We start from the raw sequence: 20765 nt of genomic DNA on the forward strand, positions 1-20765 counted from the left end.
GCCCTGGTGTCTGCTGACTGGTTTGTTTATTAGTGAGTCATTCCATCCTCCATTTCTGAGATGGATTGAGGGCCAGCTGCACTCAGATAGCACAGCTCAAGGGCATCCCCAGCCAGGTCTCCAGGAATCTCTCTCCCAAAATTCACCTAGTAACAATGACACAGTAGGGAGCAGTAGCAGTTCTTGCATTGTATGCTAAATGCTGGCTGGTATCTGCTTCAGTTCTCTAAGAATACTACATCAGGGTTGGGATGTATCTCAGCAGGAGATCGTCTGAGTAGAATCCCCCAGTGAGGGGCTGGGGTGTGGCTCAGTGGTAGAGCCCCTGCCTAGAATCCCCCAGTGAGGGGCTGGGGTGTGGCTCAGTGGTAGAGCACCTGCCTAGAATCCCCCAGTGAGGGCTGGGGTGTGGCTCAGTGGTAGAGCACCTGCCTAGAATCCCCCAGTGAGGGGCTGGGGTGTGGCTCAGTGGTAGAGCACCTGCCTAGAATCCCCCAGTGAGGGACTGGGGTGTGGTTCAATGTTACAGTACTAGTATAGGAAGTGCAAGGTGTTTTAGATTTTATCCCAGCACAGAAGGAAGGAAGGGAGGGAGGGAGAGAGGGAGGGAGGGAGGGAGGGAGGAAGGAAGGAAGGAAGGAAGGAAAGGAAAGGAAAGGAAAGGAAAGAAAGGAAAGGAAAGGAAAGGAAAGGAAAGGAAAGGAAAGGAAAGGAAAGGAAAGGAAAGGAAAGGAAAGGAAAGGAAAGGAAAGGAAAGGAAAAATTACTAGGATCCCACAAACAAAAGCAAACTCCGTAGTCCTTCCCTGATCACGGACCCTTTTGCAAGACTGTAGAAAGTGTTCCTCCATTCTGACGCCACCCTGGGACAGCACTGTCCCTTCCTGGGGGTGCGGTAGAACACAGCGTTTTGGGAAGGAGCCCACACAGTGCTCAGCTTGTGGGACAGTTGCTGGCTCCTCTTTACTCTCCTAGTAAGAATGGTTTGTGACAAGCAGGCTGTGTCCCCACAGGTCAGACACTGAAGAGATGTCTCTCGTAGACTTCAAGCTCATGACTGATGGAGGGAGAGAGATGGATTGGCACTTAGCTACAAACTGCAGGCACAGCAAATCACGGGGGACACACGAAGGGCACCCGAGCCCACAGGCAGGCTGTGGCGGCGGCAACCCTCCCCACACACGGGGCTTGGGAAGAAGGTCTTATCGGCTGAAGGGAAGCTTCTATGACAAGGAAAAGAAAGGCAGCGCTTATCCATTGGAAATCAATCGGCTCATAAATATTAAACGCCCACTTATGTAAGATGCTTGCTAAGCCACAGGGTGTACAAGGAAAGATGAGAGAGGTCCTCACCTGAAGATAACTACACACTAGATATAAAAGGATACTGACGTCCCCAGGGAAGGGGATTTCAAGTCAAAGACCCCAGCAGGGTGACTGAAGTCACCTCAGATTCTCCTGAGGATGGAAGGAGGCGTACAGAAGGATGTAGGGACTGCGCATCTTGGTCTCCAGTTCTCTGTTGACTTGTTGGTGCTGTCACTAGTGTCTAAGGTTATTGCTACTCATCCAGCGTCGCTGATCAAAGAGGGGCCCAGAGAGGTTGAGGGACACACTCAAGGACACACAGCAGGCAATGTCAGAACTACAGTTCCAACCCAGGGCTCTCTTCTCCCCTTGGCTAGGACACTGAGGGGATCTGTCCAACTCTTGGTATTTGACTTCCTTCCTGTTTGCTTAGTGTGGGATTTTATGATCCTTCCCCCACACTCCAGCCTTCTTTCCATCTCATCTGTCACCAACAAACACAACTGACCTGAGGCTCTCGAAGAGCAGGAGGTCTCTCTTCCTTACGTGTGCCTCTTCTGCCCATGGGACCCAGCCACCCCACTAAGTCAACAACAGAAAGAACCGCCAGCCACAGCACCCCATTGGACAAAATGCTCCTGCTTTTTCTGCTGCCTGGAAATGGATCTACTGAACACACAACAGAGAGCCCGCAGCTTTGACCTCATTGAAACACTCCAGGAAAATGAGACGACTGAGACCTAAGCAACGTCCAGGACCTGTGCTCCCTGCCCCCAGTGTTAGCAGGACCTAAAGGCCTCTTGAGAGAGATCTTGGAGCCTAAGACTGGAGACATAGTTCAGTGCTCACCTGGCGTGCATGAAGCCTTCTGCCCTCTGCACTGCGTAAGCCAGCTGTGGAGATGCACATCTGTAATCTCAGCATGCTGGAGGTGGAGGCAGGGGGATTAAGCTCATTCTTAGATATATAGTGAGTCTAAGGCTGGCCTAGATTGCCTGGGTGGGGGTGTGGAGAAAGACAAAGACAGAGAAACAGGCCAGCCTTGAAGTCCCATGCAACAATAGCAAAAGTCACTCCCAAGTTCCCTCCTAGACACTTTCCTGTCATGATTGGAAGGAGCTGGAGTCTCTGACCTCAACTGTAAGAGAATCCTGGCACCATAATAGGAGAATTAGAAAACTGGAGCCCCAAATCAAGTGTGGTGGCACACACCAGCAATCCAGACAGTGGGGAGGCTAAGGCAGGAAGATCGCACTGAGTTTGAGATCATTCAGGCTACACTATGAGTTTATGTCAGCATGAGCTGTACAGCAAGACCTTGTCTCAAAATAAAAATAAATTTAAAAAAAGAGAGAGCGAGCCCCAATCCAGAACCACATACCATTATAAGGACACTGAGGCCTACACCTCTCCAGTTAGCAACCCAATTGTTGGGAAAAGTCGGCTGAGTTCTCTTCAAATACATGGAAATGTGTTTGGAAATGCAAACTGCACTCACCTGCTCCTGTGGTATTTCATAACACGAGTGGCCCGGCGGCTGGAAATGCATGGAAAATCAATCGCCACATTGATTCGCCGCAGAAGTTCAGTTCGTATAAATGCAAAAGCTCACTCTGTGAGCTGCTGCCCAGAGGGCCTCAGGGGCAGCACCCCGAGCTGCAGAGCCAGCTCTGGCCTGAGAGATAACGTCACTGGTGCTGCGAGCAGTGGCCCTGTGATCTGCCGAGATTCAAATTCATCCTTCAAACACTGGTAGCCAGGGTTGCAATCCAAGCTGCCTGGGCCCCACGCCTCTCTTTCCCCCTCCTTGGTGCCCAATCTTCTCAGCAGCTGTTTCCCCAGGGGGCCTTTGAGCTTGTGTCTGCTTCTGTCCTTCCTGAATGTGGCTCTTCCTCGCCTCCTTCCTCAGCTCTGGACAGCTGTGTTGCTCACCTGTGTCTTCTTCTCATTGGTTAAACCTTGTTAGAGTTAAATCCCCCCCCCCCCCCCCGTCTTTGTGTTGTGACTTCTATATATGTTTGCTAAATCATATGAGTAAATAAATGAATGACTCAGTGAATGAGTGGGTAAAAGAGTGAATGAATGAGTTAGTGGGTGCATGAGTGAATGGGTGACTAAAAAGGTAGCTGAATGAATCAACTATGAATGAGTGACCACGACTGAATGATAAATGATCGCATGAGTGAATGAGTGAACGATGACTGAATGCATGCATTCATTAATGAATGAGTGAATGAATGGGTAGGTGAATGAGAGAGTTAATGAGCTAGTGAGTGAGTGAGTGAGTGAGTGAGTGAGTGAGTGAGTGAGTACAGCCCAGGTCACTCTGGAATATGCAGACCAGATTTTGCAGGTCCTCCCTGGATGATGTCTAGAGGTGTGGCCTAGTCTTCCATCTTGACCTTGTCACATCTCCTTGAGGCTCCTGTCCTCACAGAGGTGCATGAGGAGAAGATACAGGGGAAGTTTAAGAATTCTGCTCCCTCCTTGGATGCTGTCTGGGGTGGGGCTCCTATTTGATGATGCTGGTGACCTTTCCTATGCAATTTGAGACCATCCGACCTTTTCTCTTAACAGGTTATCAGTCCCACCCCAGGCACTTATGTGCTAGTCATGGCTCCCCAGAGCAGGATTCTACTGGTTAATGCCAGCAGAAGGCACTGACTTTCCTGTATCCACCGTACAATCCCCAGACTGTCTCCCAATGCCCTCGAATCAAAAGGCAACTTGTGCCTCCCTCCTGCCTCGGTTTGCAGAGTTTGATTCCCAACTCTGAGGCTGGCTTCTGGGATCTGGAAGCCTGTGCATGCTCTACCCTGTCTCTGCAGCCCTAGGCTGGCAACCAGCTAGAGTCCTCCAGTACAGGTCACCTCCCAGTGGCTACACAGCAGGCCTGGGATAAACAGCAGGATGGGGTTCTGTGCACCAAGGTATTCAGCCGGTGCCATGAAGGAGGGTGTGGCTCTGGGGAACCACGTAACTGTCTGCACTGCAGGGTCATAGCACTTGCAATCATCAAGTTCTTCTTGATTGGCAGGTGCTGAGGGCAGTTCTGTGGCAGGAGTGCATCATCACCAAGCCTCATGTCCTTACAGCATTTGATTCCACAACTGTTTTTGAAAAAAGTTTTTTGAGACAAGGTCTCATGTAGACCAGGCTGGCCGAATATTCTCTATGTGGTCAAGGATAAAATCTTGATTCTCCTACCTCTATTTCTTGGGTGCTGGGATTACAGGCATGCACCACCATGCCCAGTTTATAGGGTACTGAGGATGGGATCCAGGGTTTCATGCATGCTAGGTAAGCACTTTGCCAACTGAGATATATCCCCAGCTCTCTACAGCCATTTCCTAAAGTCCCATAACATCACCAGATAGCATCACAGAGACAGTGTGTGCCTGGCTTCCTCTCGACCCTAACCATAAAACCATAGCCAAGATGTCCCCACATACACAAGAGGAACAAATTTCATTATGCCCGCAGCTGGTGCAAGGGTAAGAACTCAGGGGTTTTGATTGGAATCAGCATGTGTCCTCAGTCACCACGGGCCACAGCAGGAGGGGACAGTATTTCATCAAAGCCAAGTCTCCCCCCTCTCTCCCTGCCAGCCACTTCTTCAAAGGCAGAGTTTCTTGGGAGCTCCAAAATAGGTGACCTCGCTCTGGGATTTGCACTGGGTCCCAGTGGCCCTCCACGCTAAGCTGTGCACACTGCTCTGGGATCCGTATAGGATAAACATCCATCAAGAGCCAGCATGAGAAATTGGTGCACGTTCCTGAGCTATTTAAATCTGTCAGTCCTAATTGTGTTTTCCTTCAAAAGCTTTTCCACAGAACTGCTAGAAAAATGAGTGAGGGGGTGCAGAATGGGAGCACTATTCTTTGGTAAGATGAGAAGTGTGCACCCTTCCAAAGTTTACTGTACCAATCTGAAACCACTAGAGAAAATGTCTGGGGGTTGGGGATGGAAGGAGATGACATTTGGGCATTGCCCTTGGGCTCCGAGCTTGATGATGCGCCATGGCCTCTGTGGTTAATTTGTATTGTCAGCTTGGCTAGATTTATTTTTTATTATGTTGGGGTGTGTGTGTGTGTGTGTGTGTGTCCAGGTGCTCATGTACACAGTCATGCACACATGGTGGGAATGCATGCCATGGGCACATGTGGAAGCCAAAAGACAACTTGTGAGAATCAAGGATCAAATTCATGTCTCCAGACTTGGTGGCAAAGTGCCTTTGTCTCCAAGCCATCTTTCAGCCTGCTTGACTGGATTTAGAACCACCATAGAAACAAACTTCTGGGTGTGTCTGTAAGGGACTTTCTAGATCAGGTTAATTAAGGAAGGAAGTCCCACCCTAATTATGGGTAGCATCACCCTAAGGGCTGGGGTCCTGAGCTGAATAAAAAGGGGTGAAGTGAGCTGGGCACCAGCATTTGTCTCTCTGCTTCCTGACCGAGGGTGCTGTGTGACCATCCGCCATGCACATGCTGCCATGATGAACAGTGGTACCTCAGACAGTGAAGCAAAACAAGCCTCCTCTGCCCCAAGCTGCTTGCCCGGTATTTGATACCAGCAACAGGCAGGCGGCTAACACACCCTCCTGTGCATCCTATGGAAGTGCCCTCCCATCTTAATTGACACCAAGTAGAGATATTTTAATCCACAGACCCTTGATCCTCTGCCAGTGTCCTCTAACAGTAGACGTCCATAGGCTCCTGGGGGTTGCAGCTGATTGTGAATATTCCAGGCATCCTGGTGCTTAGGGAGCTGCCTGGGATAGGGGACTGTGCTCTTGGCTGGATGGTGCTAAAAACTCTGTCTGTGATGCAGATGAGAATGTGGGTACCCACAGACTAAAGAGAGCTGATGAGGGAAGGGATGGAGTCCAACAGGCCTTATGGAGGATAGAGAAGGGGGCTGTGTTTTCTGTTTCTGAACAGTCAAGGACATGTTGAGGACCTGAGAAAGGACCCGAGCAGGTGGGTGTGATGAATGGTTGGGCCAATGCCCATAGCCAAGGATCCAAGAACTGAACCGCAGATGGCCAAGCACTTGACGGTGGTGGAGTCTGTCAATTCCCGTTTCCTAGGTGACGCTTATGTACTGCCCTGCAAACCTCTCAGAACTGCTTCTTTAATTTCTCCCCTACCACACTTTTGATGCGGGTAGCATTTAGTCTTTCCCAATGGCTCCCTGTTGTGCCTTAGCCATGAAATGTCTCCTGCATTCTCGTGTGTCAGAACACTTGGTTCCCAGCAGATGGCGCTGTCTGGGGAGTTGTGGGGCAGGTCCTGGGGGTGGTTACAGGATTTAAGGCTGTTAGTCACAACCCACTCCCATCCTCTTCCACTTCTTTTTCTTAATTAAGAAAAAAATTTTATTCATTTTACATACCTATCAAAGATTCCCCTCTTCCCTCCTCCCACCCCTCCAGCCTCCCCCTCCCATCCCACCCCCTATTCCCTCCTACAAGAAGGTAAGGCCTCCCATGGGGAGGTACATTTAGTAGTTAGCTATGGAAAGGTAAGCAAGCTGCTAAGCCTGCCTCACGCTCCTGCCACCCTGCCTTCCCCACCATGACGGACTGTGTACCCCTCAAACCATGAGCCAAAGCCAACCCTTCTTCCTTCAAGCTGCTTCTTGTGAGGTATGTGGCCACAGCAATGGCCACTCCATTATCATCAGTGAACAAAAGATACAAGAGCAGAAAGGTGAGGCGGGTTGCTTGATCTTAGGGATCAGGAATGTGTGACCAGGAGGAATGTAGATAAAATGTGTGGCTCTTACTAATCATGCACACCTGTTATGGATATATTCACCTGCAAGTAATAGAAGTATAATCTGATTATATGCCTTCTAGAGCTTTCACTTTTGTCATAATAAAAAACACAAAAGTGAGCTCTGGGATGCCACCAGTAGCCCAAGGCTCTTATTGTTTCCTTAAAGTATGGCCTTGTCTTCATAGTCACAAAATAGCTGCTCTGCTTCCAAACATCACATTCACATTCCAGATAGAAAGACAATTTAAAGACTCTTCCCATCTGTTTCTGCCCCCTTTGGAGAGTTCTCCTAGCTAGGTGTGGTGGCACATATCTGTAAAGCCAACATTTTAGAAGCTGAAGAGAGAGGATCATGAATTTGAGGATAGGCTAGACTACCTAGGAGGCCCTGTCTCAAAAAAAACTAAAAGAAAAGGTGGAAGGGATGGTAAAGGATGAGGGGAGAGGATGATGTAGTGAAGTGGGCAGAGCATTCCCTGATGTCTTGTGCAGAAAGTCCCACTCAGCCGTAACTGCGGTAGCTGCAAGAGAAGCTGGAAACATAAGTTTCTGAGATGAGTTCAGTTAATGCCACAGACAAACTTGAAGATCTGTTCCCAAGTAAGAGAGGATGGATATGTTTGGCAGCTGGCGGTGCCTGCCACTCCACTGTGAATTTAAAATGATAATTGCTGCTTTCAAAATATGTATCCATGAAGCTGTGCTGATTGCTGTACACATGTTAATTGATGGGAAACATTATCCTGTCAATATTTCGGTTGAGCGAGCTTAGATGAGATAGACAGAAGTTAGCAAAGCAACTGGGAAGTGAGACGGAGTCGTGCAGGGGGAGATTCCAAGCTGCCTCCTTAAGTGCCCTGTTTGCAAGAGTGAAGGGATTATTTGAGGAAGAAGGTGGGCCATGAAGGGTAATTTCAATCCATTTGCATAACACTTCCATCTCAAGGTGATAAATGCTGTGTGCACTGGGAATTGGGGTACAAACCAGTGTCTCTATGGTCCTTTTCTTCTGCAATAGATCATCCTTTTAAAAATATGTTCTCTCTCTCTCTCTCTCTCTCTCTCTCTCTCTCTCTCTCTCTCTCTCTGACAGGAGTCATTTGAATTAAGTGAGGGTTTTTCACTGGAATAATTAAACCCTGTGTATCAGGCTGCTCACTCCAATCACCCACAAAAATCGATTAAGAGACATGCATTTATCTCACTGACTGCCGACCCACATCTGATTCCAAGGCTTTTGTGCTGGGGTGCCTCTTGGAGAGAAAAAACAGGAGTTTTGCCCATACAAAACAGCTCCTCCAGCCTGGAGAGATGGCTCAGCTGTTAAGAGCATGGGTTGCTTGCTCTGGAAGAGGACCCTGGTTCAGTTTCCAGCTGAACTGAACCCACATCAGTTCCCAGCTACCTACACAAGCTCTGGGATATAAACTGCCCTCTTCTGGCCACCACAGACACCTGTGAGCACACACACACATAATAAAAATAAACGTAAAAAAGCCCAGCTCCTTCTGAAAGGCCTGGAGTTTTCTGGACTTGAGGTAATAGAACTCTTGCTGTTTATTTTATTCAAGATGAGATAATTGTTTTATTAACTCAGCTTACAAATACATATTGATGATGTATTAAGAGGAAAGCCCTGCTCCAACAGAACAAATGAATATAGCAATAAGAGGAAAATGAGTGCTCAAGAGACAAATGATATCACTGGAGAGAGCAGCCGAGAAGGTCCCAGTCCAAAAGCAAGGCAGCCAGGAGCAGCTGGCCAAAACTGCAGCATGGTCAGCATAGGACTGTGGGCTAAATCCTCATTATCCAACAGGATGTTGATTGATGATGCCTTAATATGAATACATCAATAAGCTCTGTTTACAAACACGCCACTCCCCACACTCAGCCTTCCCTCCGACATCTCATCATGTCATACCTGCCAGTGTTAGAGTGTCTGTGGTGCTTAGGTAAATGCTGTGCCTTGTAAGCCAAGTTGTATACTGTGATTGTCTGGAGTGTGTGTGTGTGTGTGTGTGTGTGTGCGTGTGCGTGTGCGTGTGCGTGTGCGTGTGCGTGTGCGTGTGTGTGTGTGTGTGTGTGTGTGTGTGTGTGTGTGTGGTGTTTGCTGAATCAACAATGTCTCTTTTTTCCATCTATTTGGGTTTTTTTTTTTTTTTTTTTTTTTTTTTTTTTTTTTTTTTGCTTTTTTGAGACAGGGTTTCTCTGTGTAGCTTTGCGCCTTTCCTGGAACTTGCTTTGGAGACCAGGCTGGCCTTGAACTCATTCATGGAGATCCACCTGACTCTGCCTCCCGAGTGCTGGGATTAAAGGTGTGCATGCACCACCACCACCCGGCTATTTGGGTTTTTTTTAATATCATTATTTTTTTCTCATTCAGCTCTCAGGTTTGTCGATTGCCTGATAGTATCACTTCCCATCTATGGGATACATCACATAACTGTTTTCAGTATTTCCCCCTGGCATTCTGCATCTGGGCAGCCTTCCTGACTCTGCTGAAGTCTTGGCTGCTTTCCCCAATGAGACCCCTTGACTCCCAAGCCCCCATCCCCCCTTGTTGCTTTATCCATTCCTTCCACTGGAGCAGATCCTTTAGGGGCTGCCTAAGACAAGGCACACAGAAAGTAGAGTTTCTGACTTTCTGAAAGTATGTCAGTTTGTCCTACTTAGCATTAACTATCAACTCCACACAACCTAGAATTACCTTTTAAAAGAGAGCGTCAACTGAGTAGTTGTCTTTATCAGGTTTGTCTGTGGGAATGTCTGTGAGGGATTGTCTTGATTGCCTTAATCGATGTAGGAGGACTCAGCCCACCATGGGTGGCAACATTCCCCAGGAGTCTTGAGCTATACAAGAAATGTGGTCAGGAGCCAGCCAGCAAGCAGCACTCCTCCATGGTTTCTTCCTCAGCTTCCTGCTTTAGGTCCTGCCCTGACTGCCCTCAGTGATAAACTATGATCCAGAAGTGTAAGCCAAACAAACCCTCTCCTTCCCACACTGATTTGGACATGGTGTTTGTCACAGCAACAGACAGGAAACCAAGGCATCCAACTTATTTTCACATATGACAAATAGTTTGGGTGCTCAAAATTTAAAGATACTTTCCTTAAACAGTGAAGCTCTTGCTCCACCATGTTTCAGCTTCCAGAACTGATATCCAGAGGTCTGCCACACCACACTTTCTTCCCATCAGCAGGGAATCTGGGGTTTTCCTTCTGGGAGATTGCAGGATATTCTCTTAATTGCCGGTGATGGCAACTCTCAAAATGGCATAGTGAGGAACACACACTCCACTGTGTTGCAGTAAACGTTCTAGAGGCCCTTTAAGTCAGGAGGTTGCCGCTCATACATTCTGAGAAATCTTGAGCCTTACTCCTCGGTACACTCATACCTTGGTTTCTTTTCCATCCTCAGGGGTTACTAAAATGGAGACATAACTGTGTTCTCTCTCTGGGATTTGTGTTCATTGTTGGACCTTTGGCATTGACCTCGGTTTTCTTAGCTTCCTTCTTCAACTTCTTCTGAGACAGAGCTTCACTGTGTAGCACAGGCTGGTCTGTAATTCATGGTCCTCCCCTGCCTCAGCCTGCCTGGGCCTGGGATAACAAACCTGTCCTAAGGAAGCCTAGTCAAATAGTTGTTTGTTTTCAAGTTTTCTCTGATTTAGTTCATTGGTCCCTTTTTACAGTTATCTTTTGCCAGTTTGTGTCTAGGGCTCTGTCTGATGTAGAGATTTTATATCAAGCCCTCCTTGCTGCTCTCTGTTTATGCTTAGGTAGGAGGCAACAACATACAAGTGTATGGACTTTGCCTGCGATCTGATGGCCTTCCCTGTGGACCACCCCGAACTGACCATCTGAGAACTTGGTTTAAGTCTGGCCTGAGCTTATATAGGAACACAGCCATTGCGAGGAATTTTGTGTGCATAATTTCTGGTCATAACCCTTTTAAAAAGTTAACCCTTTTGCAACCAGTTCCAGAAACTGTATATTAGCTGAGTAAAATTAGAGAGACCTGGATCACATTCTCTCCTCATACTCATGTAACCAGTTTTTCTTTTCTTGGCACTGAGATGGTCAAGGTGACAATCACTCCCCAAGTATTCCAGTTGTGTGGACCAAACACCTGACAGGAAGTGACTCAAGGAAGGCATGGCTTCTTTTGGCTCACAGTTCAGGTGATACAGTCCATCAGGACCAAGAAGCCATAATGGCGGAACAGCTCCTGAACATGACCACAGGAGGCTGCTTGTTCACATCTCTGTAGATCAGAATTGGGGGAGAGGAGGATGCCAGCATTCACATCGATTTCTCCTTTTTCCTCTCTTTGTTTAGTCCATGATTCCAGTTCATGAGATGGCACCCAACACACTCAGTGTGCTCTTTCTCCCCTCAGCTAATCCTCCTTGGGCTGCCTCCACAGACATGCGTAGAGGTGTGCTCTCTAAAGTTCTGTGTGCTCCTCAGTCCAGTCAGGTGACAGTTTAAATTAACCATCGCAGACGCTGACACACAAGGAACAGTCTATAAGTATTAGGGCTTGTTGCACGAATCCTAAATGGTCTTATAATAAAAACCCAGAGCCAGATGTTGTGGTAAATGCTGAAAGATCAGAGGAAACAATCTACAGCCACGTCTCACCTCGCCAACTCCTCAGCAGAAAAGGGAAGATCCTGTCTCCACGAATCCTCAGACTGAAAGACTCTCTAGTTCCTGTCTCCTCGCGCCTTATATGTCTTTCTCCACCCAGCCATTTCACTTCCTATCTCAACCTTCCTAGTGCTAGGATTAATGGCATGTTTGCTTCCCAAATACTGGTGTTAAAGATGTGTGCCACCACTGCCTGGCTCGGTTTTTCTCTCAATCTCATGTAGCCCAGTGTGGCCTTGAACTCACAGAGATCCAGACTGATCTTTGCCTCCCAAGTGCTAGGATTAAAGGTGTGCACCACTGTCTGGCCTCTATGTTTAACTCTGTGGCTGGCTCTGTCCTCTGATCTTCAGGCAAGATCTATTTCTTAGATTACAAATATCACCACAAGGGATGGCAGCTTCCATCATTGAGTATGCCTAGAAGTCAATATCAAAAGCGATCAAGAAACCAATTAATCAAAACAGAGTCATACAATTTCCCCCTGGCTTTGGGACCAAGCTCTCAAAAGTGATAGTCAAACTTCCTAGACCCAAACCAGAATTCCCAGCACCCTGTTGGCAGCCCTGTGCCTCACTTTCCCCAAATGATATTGATAAAGCAGAAAGATAGAAAAGTGGGGAAGGATGGTCCTACAAAACCTGAAAACCTGTTTTCTCTTTCTTACAATTAAAACTTACCTTATAACTAAAATAAATTACTGAAAAACCTCTTCTGTAAATCTAAAAAGAAACACATGTCCTTTAAAGGCAAGGTGCATGTAGGGCTAAGAATGGGGACCCGTGTGTAAGCCCCAGACCCATGTAAACATCTGGGTATAGTGGTGTGTACCTGCAATCTCAGTGCTGGAGATGGGGACCCGTGTGTAAGCCCCAGACCGATGTAAACATCTGGGTATAGTGGTGTGTATCTGCAATCTCAGTGCTGGAGATGGGGACCCATGTGGGAGCCCCAGACCCATGTAAACATCTGGGTATAGTGGTGTGTACCTGCAATCTCAGTGCTGGAGATGGGGACCCATGTGGGAGCCCCAGACCCATGTAAACATCTGGGTATAGTGGTGTGTATCTGCAATCTCAGTGCTGAAGATGGGGACTCATGTGGGAGCCCGGCACCCATGTAAATATCTGGGTATAGTGGTGTGTACTTGCAATCTCAGTGCTGGGGATGGGGACCTGTGGGAGCCCCAGACCCATGTAAACATCTGGGTATAGTGGTCTGTACCTGCAATCTCAGTGTTGGGGATGGGGACCTGTTTGTGAGCCCGGCACTCATGTAAACATCTGGGTATAGTGGTCTGTACTTGCAATCTCAGTGCTGAGGAGGCAGAGACAGGCAGATCTCTGGGGCTCACTCTCAAGGCAACCAAGCCTAAGCCATGAGACCCAGTCCACTGAAATACCCTACCTCAAAAAATAAGGAAGGCAGCTCCCAGGAAACAGTGCTCAAGGTTGACCTCTGGCCTCCACACGCACAGGCACACACATGCAAGCACACATGAGCATACACATACACATACACAAATGTGTGTAGAAGAGTGCCAATCTCTTTGCTCACTGGCCTGTGGCTTCCTCAGCTCCCGTGAGACACTCTGTTCTCAGGTCACCTCTTCCCACATCCCTCTTCCCTAGCCACAGCCCAAGGCAGCCATGTGTCTGCTCCTATCCCAGCAGCACAGCAGAGAGACCATGGAGGGTCCAAGGAGATGTGTCCTCAAGAGATGCATGGTCCTGCCACATCCGATAGCCAAAGACCTCTGACAGCTCATCCCAAGCTGCCAGACACTGGCAGGAACAGCTCCAGACATCTGGGAAGAAGCAATGTCACCAGTGATTAATGCTCGAGGCTCAAACTAAGCAAGCTCCTGATTATATTGCAGTGTCTTGTGGATCTTGTCACTTGAAAGAAGAAAGGACATGGGGCAGTAGCCCAAGGCCCCCTGGGGTTCTAGGAAACTATCAGACCAGGCATTCATCCTCTCTTCACCTTTACTGGCTTTGAAACCCACCTTTCCTTTCCTCTTCTGGACCTATTTTCCCAGAAGGAAAGCTAAGCCAGTCCCTCAAAATAAAATAAGATAACATAAAATAAAGTAAAAAAACCAGTCACCACTGGTCTCCCAGCATGACTGAGCCCAAGGTCAGCAACGCCCATGTCAGTCACCATGAGAAGCGCCACCTTTGGGAAATTACAGAGCGTGTGGACCATGGCAGGTTCCTGACCAAGTCTACAGTGGGCTGGAGGCCAGAGATGTAATTCATAGTGAAGGGAAGTCTTAGGGGCCAGAAGGAGGCTCCCTGGCCCAGGACCTATGAGTTTGTAGCCACAAGCCGCTTGAACATCTACCACACAGGCTGCAAGGGACCCCAGAGCTCCCACCTGCCCATCTCTCCATCCCCTTAGGTCTCAGTGTGTGGCCACTGGCTTTCTAGAGCTAACCTCCTGCAGCTCTAGAGATGTGCTACACCTAACACTGTGCCCCGGAGAGGTGTGCCTGGGGTTCCATTTCCCAACAGGGAGCCTTTTAGATCCTTGAATGTTTTTCTTTCTCACTGCCTCCACCCTTGCTCCAGCTTAACAATCCTCTTCTTTTCAGATTCTGGTCATATCCACTCCAGTTCCAACGACAGGCTGGCCCCAGAGAGGACACCACACATCCAGAAAGTGTGACTCACAGATCTGGATAACAGTTCCCTGGCTCTTGTTGAAAGAGCACCGACCATATGCCAGGTACTAGTCCATCTCTTCTATATCAAAAAACTAAGATGTGGAGCAATTAGCTGCTTTCCAGTTGCTTGGCAAAATGCCTGGCAAAATCGGCTTGAGGAACAAGGGGTTTATGGTGGCTCATTGCTGGAGGGCACAGTCCATCATGGCAGCTGCAGTCAGGAAGCAGAAAGAGGTGCATGCTGGTCCTCAGCTCGATCTCCCTTCCTTTCTATTCAGTTAAGAACCCTGGCCCCAGGGATGCTGATGCCCACATTTAGGGCAGCCTTCCCTCCTTAATTAGCCTCATCTAGACAGCCTCTCACAGGTGTTCCCGGGGATGTGTCTCCTAAGCCATTCTAGGTCCTGTCAAGAAGACAGGTCAGTCATCACACAGAGGTGACCTAAGACTTCATGTAGAAGAAAGTGAAAGCTCAAGTCTGGGGGTGAGGGGCTGGCGCGGGGACAGTTAAAGAAAAGCCCAGCATGCCTGGAGTGTGGTTCGTGATGAGGATGGCAGGAAGGGATCTACAGAAGCCTTTACAGGTCAAAATTGAGGAGCTTTTTCTTAGTTTTTATATGTGTGTTTTGATGTGGGGGTGTGCCCATGTGTGGATCACTGCATATGTGTATGAATGCATGTAGAGGGCAGAGGACAGCCTTTATATTGGTTCTCAGTCACCTTCCACCTCCTCTTTGAGACAGCATTCTCATTGGCCTGCAACTTTACCCCTTAATCTGGGCTGGTTAGCCTCAAGCTTCCTGGGACCCCCCTGCTTCTGCCTCTCATCTCCCAGATTACAGATGTGTGCTGCCACACCCAGATTTTTATATAGATTCTGGGGATCGCAGCTCAGGTCCCAGTGCTTGCAAGGCAAGCACTTTACTGGCTGAGCCACCTCTCCAGTTCCCAAGATAGTTTTTTAAAGACAGATCTCTGTGCAGCCCAGGCTAGTCTCACACTTTCCGGTCTCAGCCTCCCCAGTGCTAAGATCGCAAGTCTGCCACCGTGCCTGGTTAAGATCAGTAGTTGAATGTTTATTATGACAATGAGAAGAAGCCACAAGATAAAAACCATGAATGAAAGAGGCTGGTGGCAGGCAGTGGTGGTGTGTTCTTTTAATCCCAGCATTTAGGAGACAGATCTCTTAATTCGAGGCCAGCCTGGTCTACAGAGCAAGTTCTAAGACAGCCAGAGCTACACAGAGAGACCTTGTCTCAAGAAAGAAAGGGAGGGAGGGAGAGAGGCAGATGATGGAAGGAAGGGAGGGAGGGAGGAAGGAAGGGAGGAAGGAAGACCAGCAGAAGCCAGGCAGCTGTGCTGGGGTTTGTGTGATGGGAAATGGTCTTCCTGGAATATACTTCCTTGGTGAAGATGACCACTGTGATCCAGAGTTAGACTTAACAGGAAGCCAGACTATGCAAAGGTTAATTCAGGTTTGACAGAGCCAGGACAGAGCCAGATTAGACACAAACCATCCATCTGCATAGGCTGTGAAAACCCAATCTCTGAATCAGAGGGAATATGTGATGGCAGGATGCTTTCCAAAAAACTTAACACACTCCACTGTGCTGGTCTCAAGTGAGGAGGATGGGTCAGACCCAGTAACAGTATTTAGAGGGGAAAATAAACTCGAAATTGAGTCTGTGATGTTTGGTTCTTTTGAGACTGACCCATAGTCCTTCTCTGTGAACTATTTTGTACATACTAAAAATATATATGCAATATGCATACATGACAACAACAAAAATAACACATGTGCTGTGTCACCAGCTATGATCTGGAGCTTCATCAATGATGGCCTCTGGATACCCTTCCAGGAGCACATCTGGCCGGCTCTTCGCCTCAGGAGGAGCCACCCTTCTGAATTTTCCCTATTTGAGAGAAGAGAGTATTGAGGATGGAACACAGGATCTCAGGCATGTTATACTGAGCCACACCCCAGCCACTCACTGGGGGATTCTAGGCAGGGGCTCTACCACTGAGCCACACCCCAGCCCCTCACTGGGGGATTCTAGGCAGGTGCTCTACCACTGAGCCACACCCCAGCCCCTCACTGGGGATTCTAGGCAGGTGTTCTACCACTGAGCCACACCCCAGCCCCTTACTGGGGGACTCAAGGCAGGTGCTCTACCACTGAGCCACACCCCAGCCCCTCACTGGGGGATTCTAGGCAGGTGCTCTACCACTGAGCCACACCCCAGCCCCTCACTGGGGATTCTAGGCAGGTGCTCTACCACTGAGCCACACCACAGCCCCTCACTGGGGGATTCTAGGCAGGGCTCTACCACTGAGCCACACCCAGCCCCTCACTGGGGATTCTGGGCAGGTGCTCTACCACTGAGCCACACCCCAGCCCCTCACTGGGGGATTCTAGGCAGGTGTTCTACCACTGAGCCACACCCCAGCCCCTCACTGGGGGATTCTAGGCAGGTGCTCTACCACTGAGCCACACCCCAGCCCCTCACTGGGGGATTCTAGGCAGGTGCTCTGCCACTGAACCATACCCCAGCCCCTCACTGGGGGATTCTAGGCAGGGGCTCTACCACTAATCCATACCCACAACCCCTTTTTAATTCTTTATTAAATTACCCAGGCTCACCCTGAACTAATTGTATAGCCCAGGCAGGTGGTTTTCCTGCCTCAGACTCCTGAATAGCTAAGATCTCAGACATGACTCACCAGGCCTGGCTAAAGTGGAGCGATTTCTGTGAAGGTTCAAACAGGATACCTGGAACACTGTGCCGCTCCCGTAGGTTTTGTGATTTCCCTTCTGTGGGTCTCAGTGTGCTACTAGGGCACAATCTTGTGGCTTTTTGTGTCTGTGACTGACTCTCACTGTGGAACTCTGAGCCCCTTCAGGGGGAGGAACCACGGCACTCACTGGATCTCACAAGCTGTTTGTCTTTTCTGAGCACCTCCTAATCCATGGTGGCTGAGCTACATGTAACAGGGGACACTCGTGACACCACAGGTCTGTGACAACCTTGTCTCTGAGGCTGGAGGTCTCCATCATGTCTGCTTAAGTAAGGTTTCACCCTAGTCATTTCCTGTATGACTGACTGCCCTGCCATGCACAGGGCACCTCAGGAAGAGTCTCTCTGGGGCACTGGGTGCCCTGTGAATGGTTTCACACATGCTGTGTCTCTGAAGGGCAGGAAGCCATGCTTCTTAGGCCCTTTCCTACTCAGCCCGCGAGATGTCAGCTCTCAGCACCTGGCTTGCAGCTCTCTGCCTAGCGGGTCTTTGCACAGAGTCACACACGTGCAGTTCAGGGGTTTGGCTGTGCATCACTGAGGGCTGCCTTCCTGTGACTCAGGGCAATAAGGCCCCGGGGGAAGGGAGGAGAAAATGGGGGAGACATGACTTCAGGTTGGTTAAGTCAATGTCCTGACTTCAGCTTTTTTGTTGTTGTGATTAAGTTCCCTGAGAAAAGGCAACTTAGGGTAGAAGGGTGTGTTTTAGCTCACAGTTCCAGCTTACAGTCCACCATTGCGGGGAAGTCAAGGCTGGAACTCCAGGAAGCTGGTTACAATACATCTTCAGTCAAAACACAGAACAGTGAATGCTGCATGTTTCACGTTCAGCTCATTTTCTCTCATGGTCCAGGATCTCACCCCAGGGTCTAAATAAGAAAAAATTCCCTCACAGGCATGTCCACAGGCCAACCTGTTCTAGACAATCCCTCATGAGACTCTCTTCCCATGTGATTCTGAAGTTGTATTTACAGCTAAAACCAACCATCATAGTCAATGACCATGGAGAAACTAAGAGCAGGGAGGGGTGGACAGAGGTCGGTCATTGGGTACCAAGTTCCTGTTAGACAGGAACAAGATGTTCTAGCATGCTATCACACAGTTGAATGACTGTGGAGAACTGTTCTGTGTCTCAGAAGACCGAAGAGTGGCTGGGGGGATGTCTCAGTGGCTAAAGCATTTGGTGCATAAACACGAAGACTTGATATCAAATCTCCAGCACCCATGTAAGTGTTAGATAGGTGTGATGGCCCATTTATAATCCCAGCACGCAGGAAGCAGAGGCAAGGGATCCCAGGGGCAAGTTGGACAAGCCCTGGGTTGAGAATATATATATGGTGGAGAATAATTGAGAAAGACACCTGACAACAACTGGCTTGCACATGCACACACATGTGCAAATATATGCAAACACATATACTCACATCACAGACATGTACACACACACACACACACACACAAAATACAGTTTAAAAGTCTGTGATGTGACAACAATGTATCATATGTGAACTGAATCCTTGGTTTCTATCCACTTCAATCTAGTTTTGGCTCATCATAGAAAATGGGTATTTTTACTCAAGCCTCTGATTGTATGGAACAAAGTCCCATAAATTCAGTAAATGAGTTTACTAGGGAGGCCAATGAAGGACTCCAGCAAGGACCAGACACACTGCACACGATGACCAGAAATGATGCATGTCCAAGGCTCATAGGGAAAGGACCAAAGTCTTACATCAGGAGAAATGACCCCAGCCACCCCCATCACATGGGACCTGAGTCTCCCTGAGACCTCATTGCACTGACTCTTCCTCTGCTCACTCACCGCTTCTCTAACCCCAGAGCTGCAACATCCCTGGGCTTCTGCTTTTCCATGGTCCAGCTAGAGGTTGTGTAATTACTTCAGTGCCATCTTCTGGTCCAGTTACACACACACACACACACACACACACACACACACACACACACACAGCCTCTCCCTGGCAACATATACAAAACTCAGGGTCTGGAAATTTGTGGGTGCAATCTTCCTTAAGCCAGTGAATAACAGGGGGATTTATCTGACATTAACAAGGTTTTGGGGCAGTGGCTTTCAGAGGAGACATTGTTGAGAGTAGATACTAAAGAACCAAACCTCCCTGGACTTTTGTCTTTGTTAACTTTTCACGAGTATAGAGAAATGAAATGGTGAATCCTTGACTGACCAACAGGTTGGAGAAGAAATCTCCAAGTTAGTTGCATCAGTGAAAACACAGCATCCTAGAAAATTCGAGATGCAGCCAAAGCAGACCTCTGAGGAAGAACTGTAGCTCTACATAACTGCACTCAAAGGGAAGAAAATCCCAAGTTAGTGAGTGATAAAGACAAGAACTGAGACAAATGGGTGTGAGATGGACAAGGAGTGGAGAATGCCAGTGGATCCTAGAGTTGGGACTCGGAGTGATTGGGTTTTGGTGCTGCTGGTGGTGGTGCTGGTGGTACTGGTGGTGGCTGGTTGGTTGATGTGTGTGTGTGTGTGTGTGTGTGGTGTGTGGTGTGTTTGCATGCACAATTGTTTTCAGGTGCATGTATAGGACAACTTCCTTTTTCATCCTCAAGGATGCTATCCACCTCCTTTGAGACAAGGTCTGTCATTGAACCTGGAGCTCACCACTTCAGCCCTGGGGATCTTCCTGTCTCCACCTCCCCAGCACTGGGATTACAGCCCACATCTCTGATTTTTAGTGGGTTCTGGGAATCGAACTCAGGTCCTCATGCTTGTACAACAAGCACTTGACCCTCTGAGCCACCCCACCAGCCCTTGGAATGGCTCTCTGGACAAACCTTCAGCTACAGTTTCCTGAAAAAAGGAAGAAATAAAAAGATGACTCTGGTGATCAGAATCGGAACTAGAAGGGGTATTGTAGCTGACTTTACAGAGATCAAAAGGACAGGGGTGGAAGCCATGAGTAACTGTCACCAACAAACAGTGTACCTTGAGGGGGGCAAATTCCGGGAATGACACAGGTGACCATGACTAGCTCAAGGAAAGCAAAGCATGTAAGCTGACCCATGGCAAAGAGTGATCCCATCAAAATCTCGATAGGTCTGGGGAAATGACTCCATCAGGAAAGTGCTTGGCATGCTTGTGTGAGGACCTGAGTTTGATACCCAGACGCCATATTTAAAAAAAAAAAAAAAGAAGAAGAAGCTGTGCAGTGACACACGCCTGTAATCCGAGAGCTGGGAGACAGACATGGAAACCTCTGGTGCTTGCTGGCTGGCCATACTAGCTCACTGGAAGGTTCCCAGCCAGTGAAAGACCCTGTCTCACACTAAGATGGACAGTACCTGAGGGACAATGCCTAAGGCCGACCTCTGGCTTCCACACATGTACACACACGCACACACACAAATGACCCCAACACACAGAGAGAGGCCTATGCTCACACGCTGTAAGCTTGACTGAACAAGTGAAATTTTAATACTGACTCTCCAAAAACTCTTCCCAAAAGTTGAATGGTAGAAAGTACTTCCTAAGACATTCCTATCAGGCTAGAATGATCCTGAACTCAGAACCAG

At 48.4% G+C, this 20765-nt stretch overlaps 1 protein-coding gene across 3 annotated transcripts in view; it reads left to right on the top strand.

Moving 5' to 3' along the window:
* The window catches only part of Card11 (caspase recruitment domain family member 11), a 128985-nt gene that overhangs the window by 61117 nt on the left and 47103 nt on the right, over positions 1-20765 (top strand). For all 3 annotated transcript variants that reach the window (XM_028887401.2, XM_037198435.1, XM_037198434.1), the window contains exon 2: positions 14341-14474. In XM_028887401.2, coding sequence (XP_028743234.1) covers positions 14468-14474 — 7 coding nt within the window. In that variant the 5' untranslated portion in view covers positions 14341-14467. The remainder of the gene's footprint in view (positions 1-14340; positions 14475-20765) is intronic.

This window comes from Peromyscus leucopus, chromosome 23 (genome assembly GCF_004664715.2).
Source record: "Peromyscus leucopus breed LL Stock chromosome 23, UCI_PerLeu_2.1, whole genome shotgun sequence".
Classification (NCBI taxonomy): Eukaryota; Metazoa; Chordata; class Mammalia; order Rodentia; family Cricetidae; genus Peromyscus; species Peromyscus leucopus.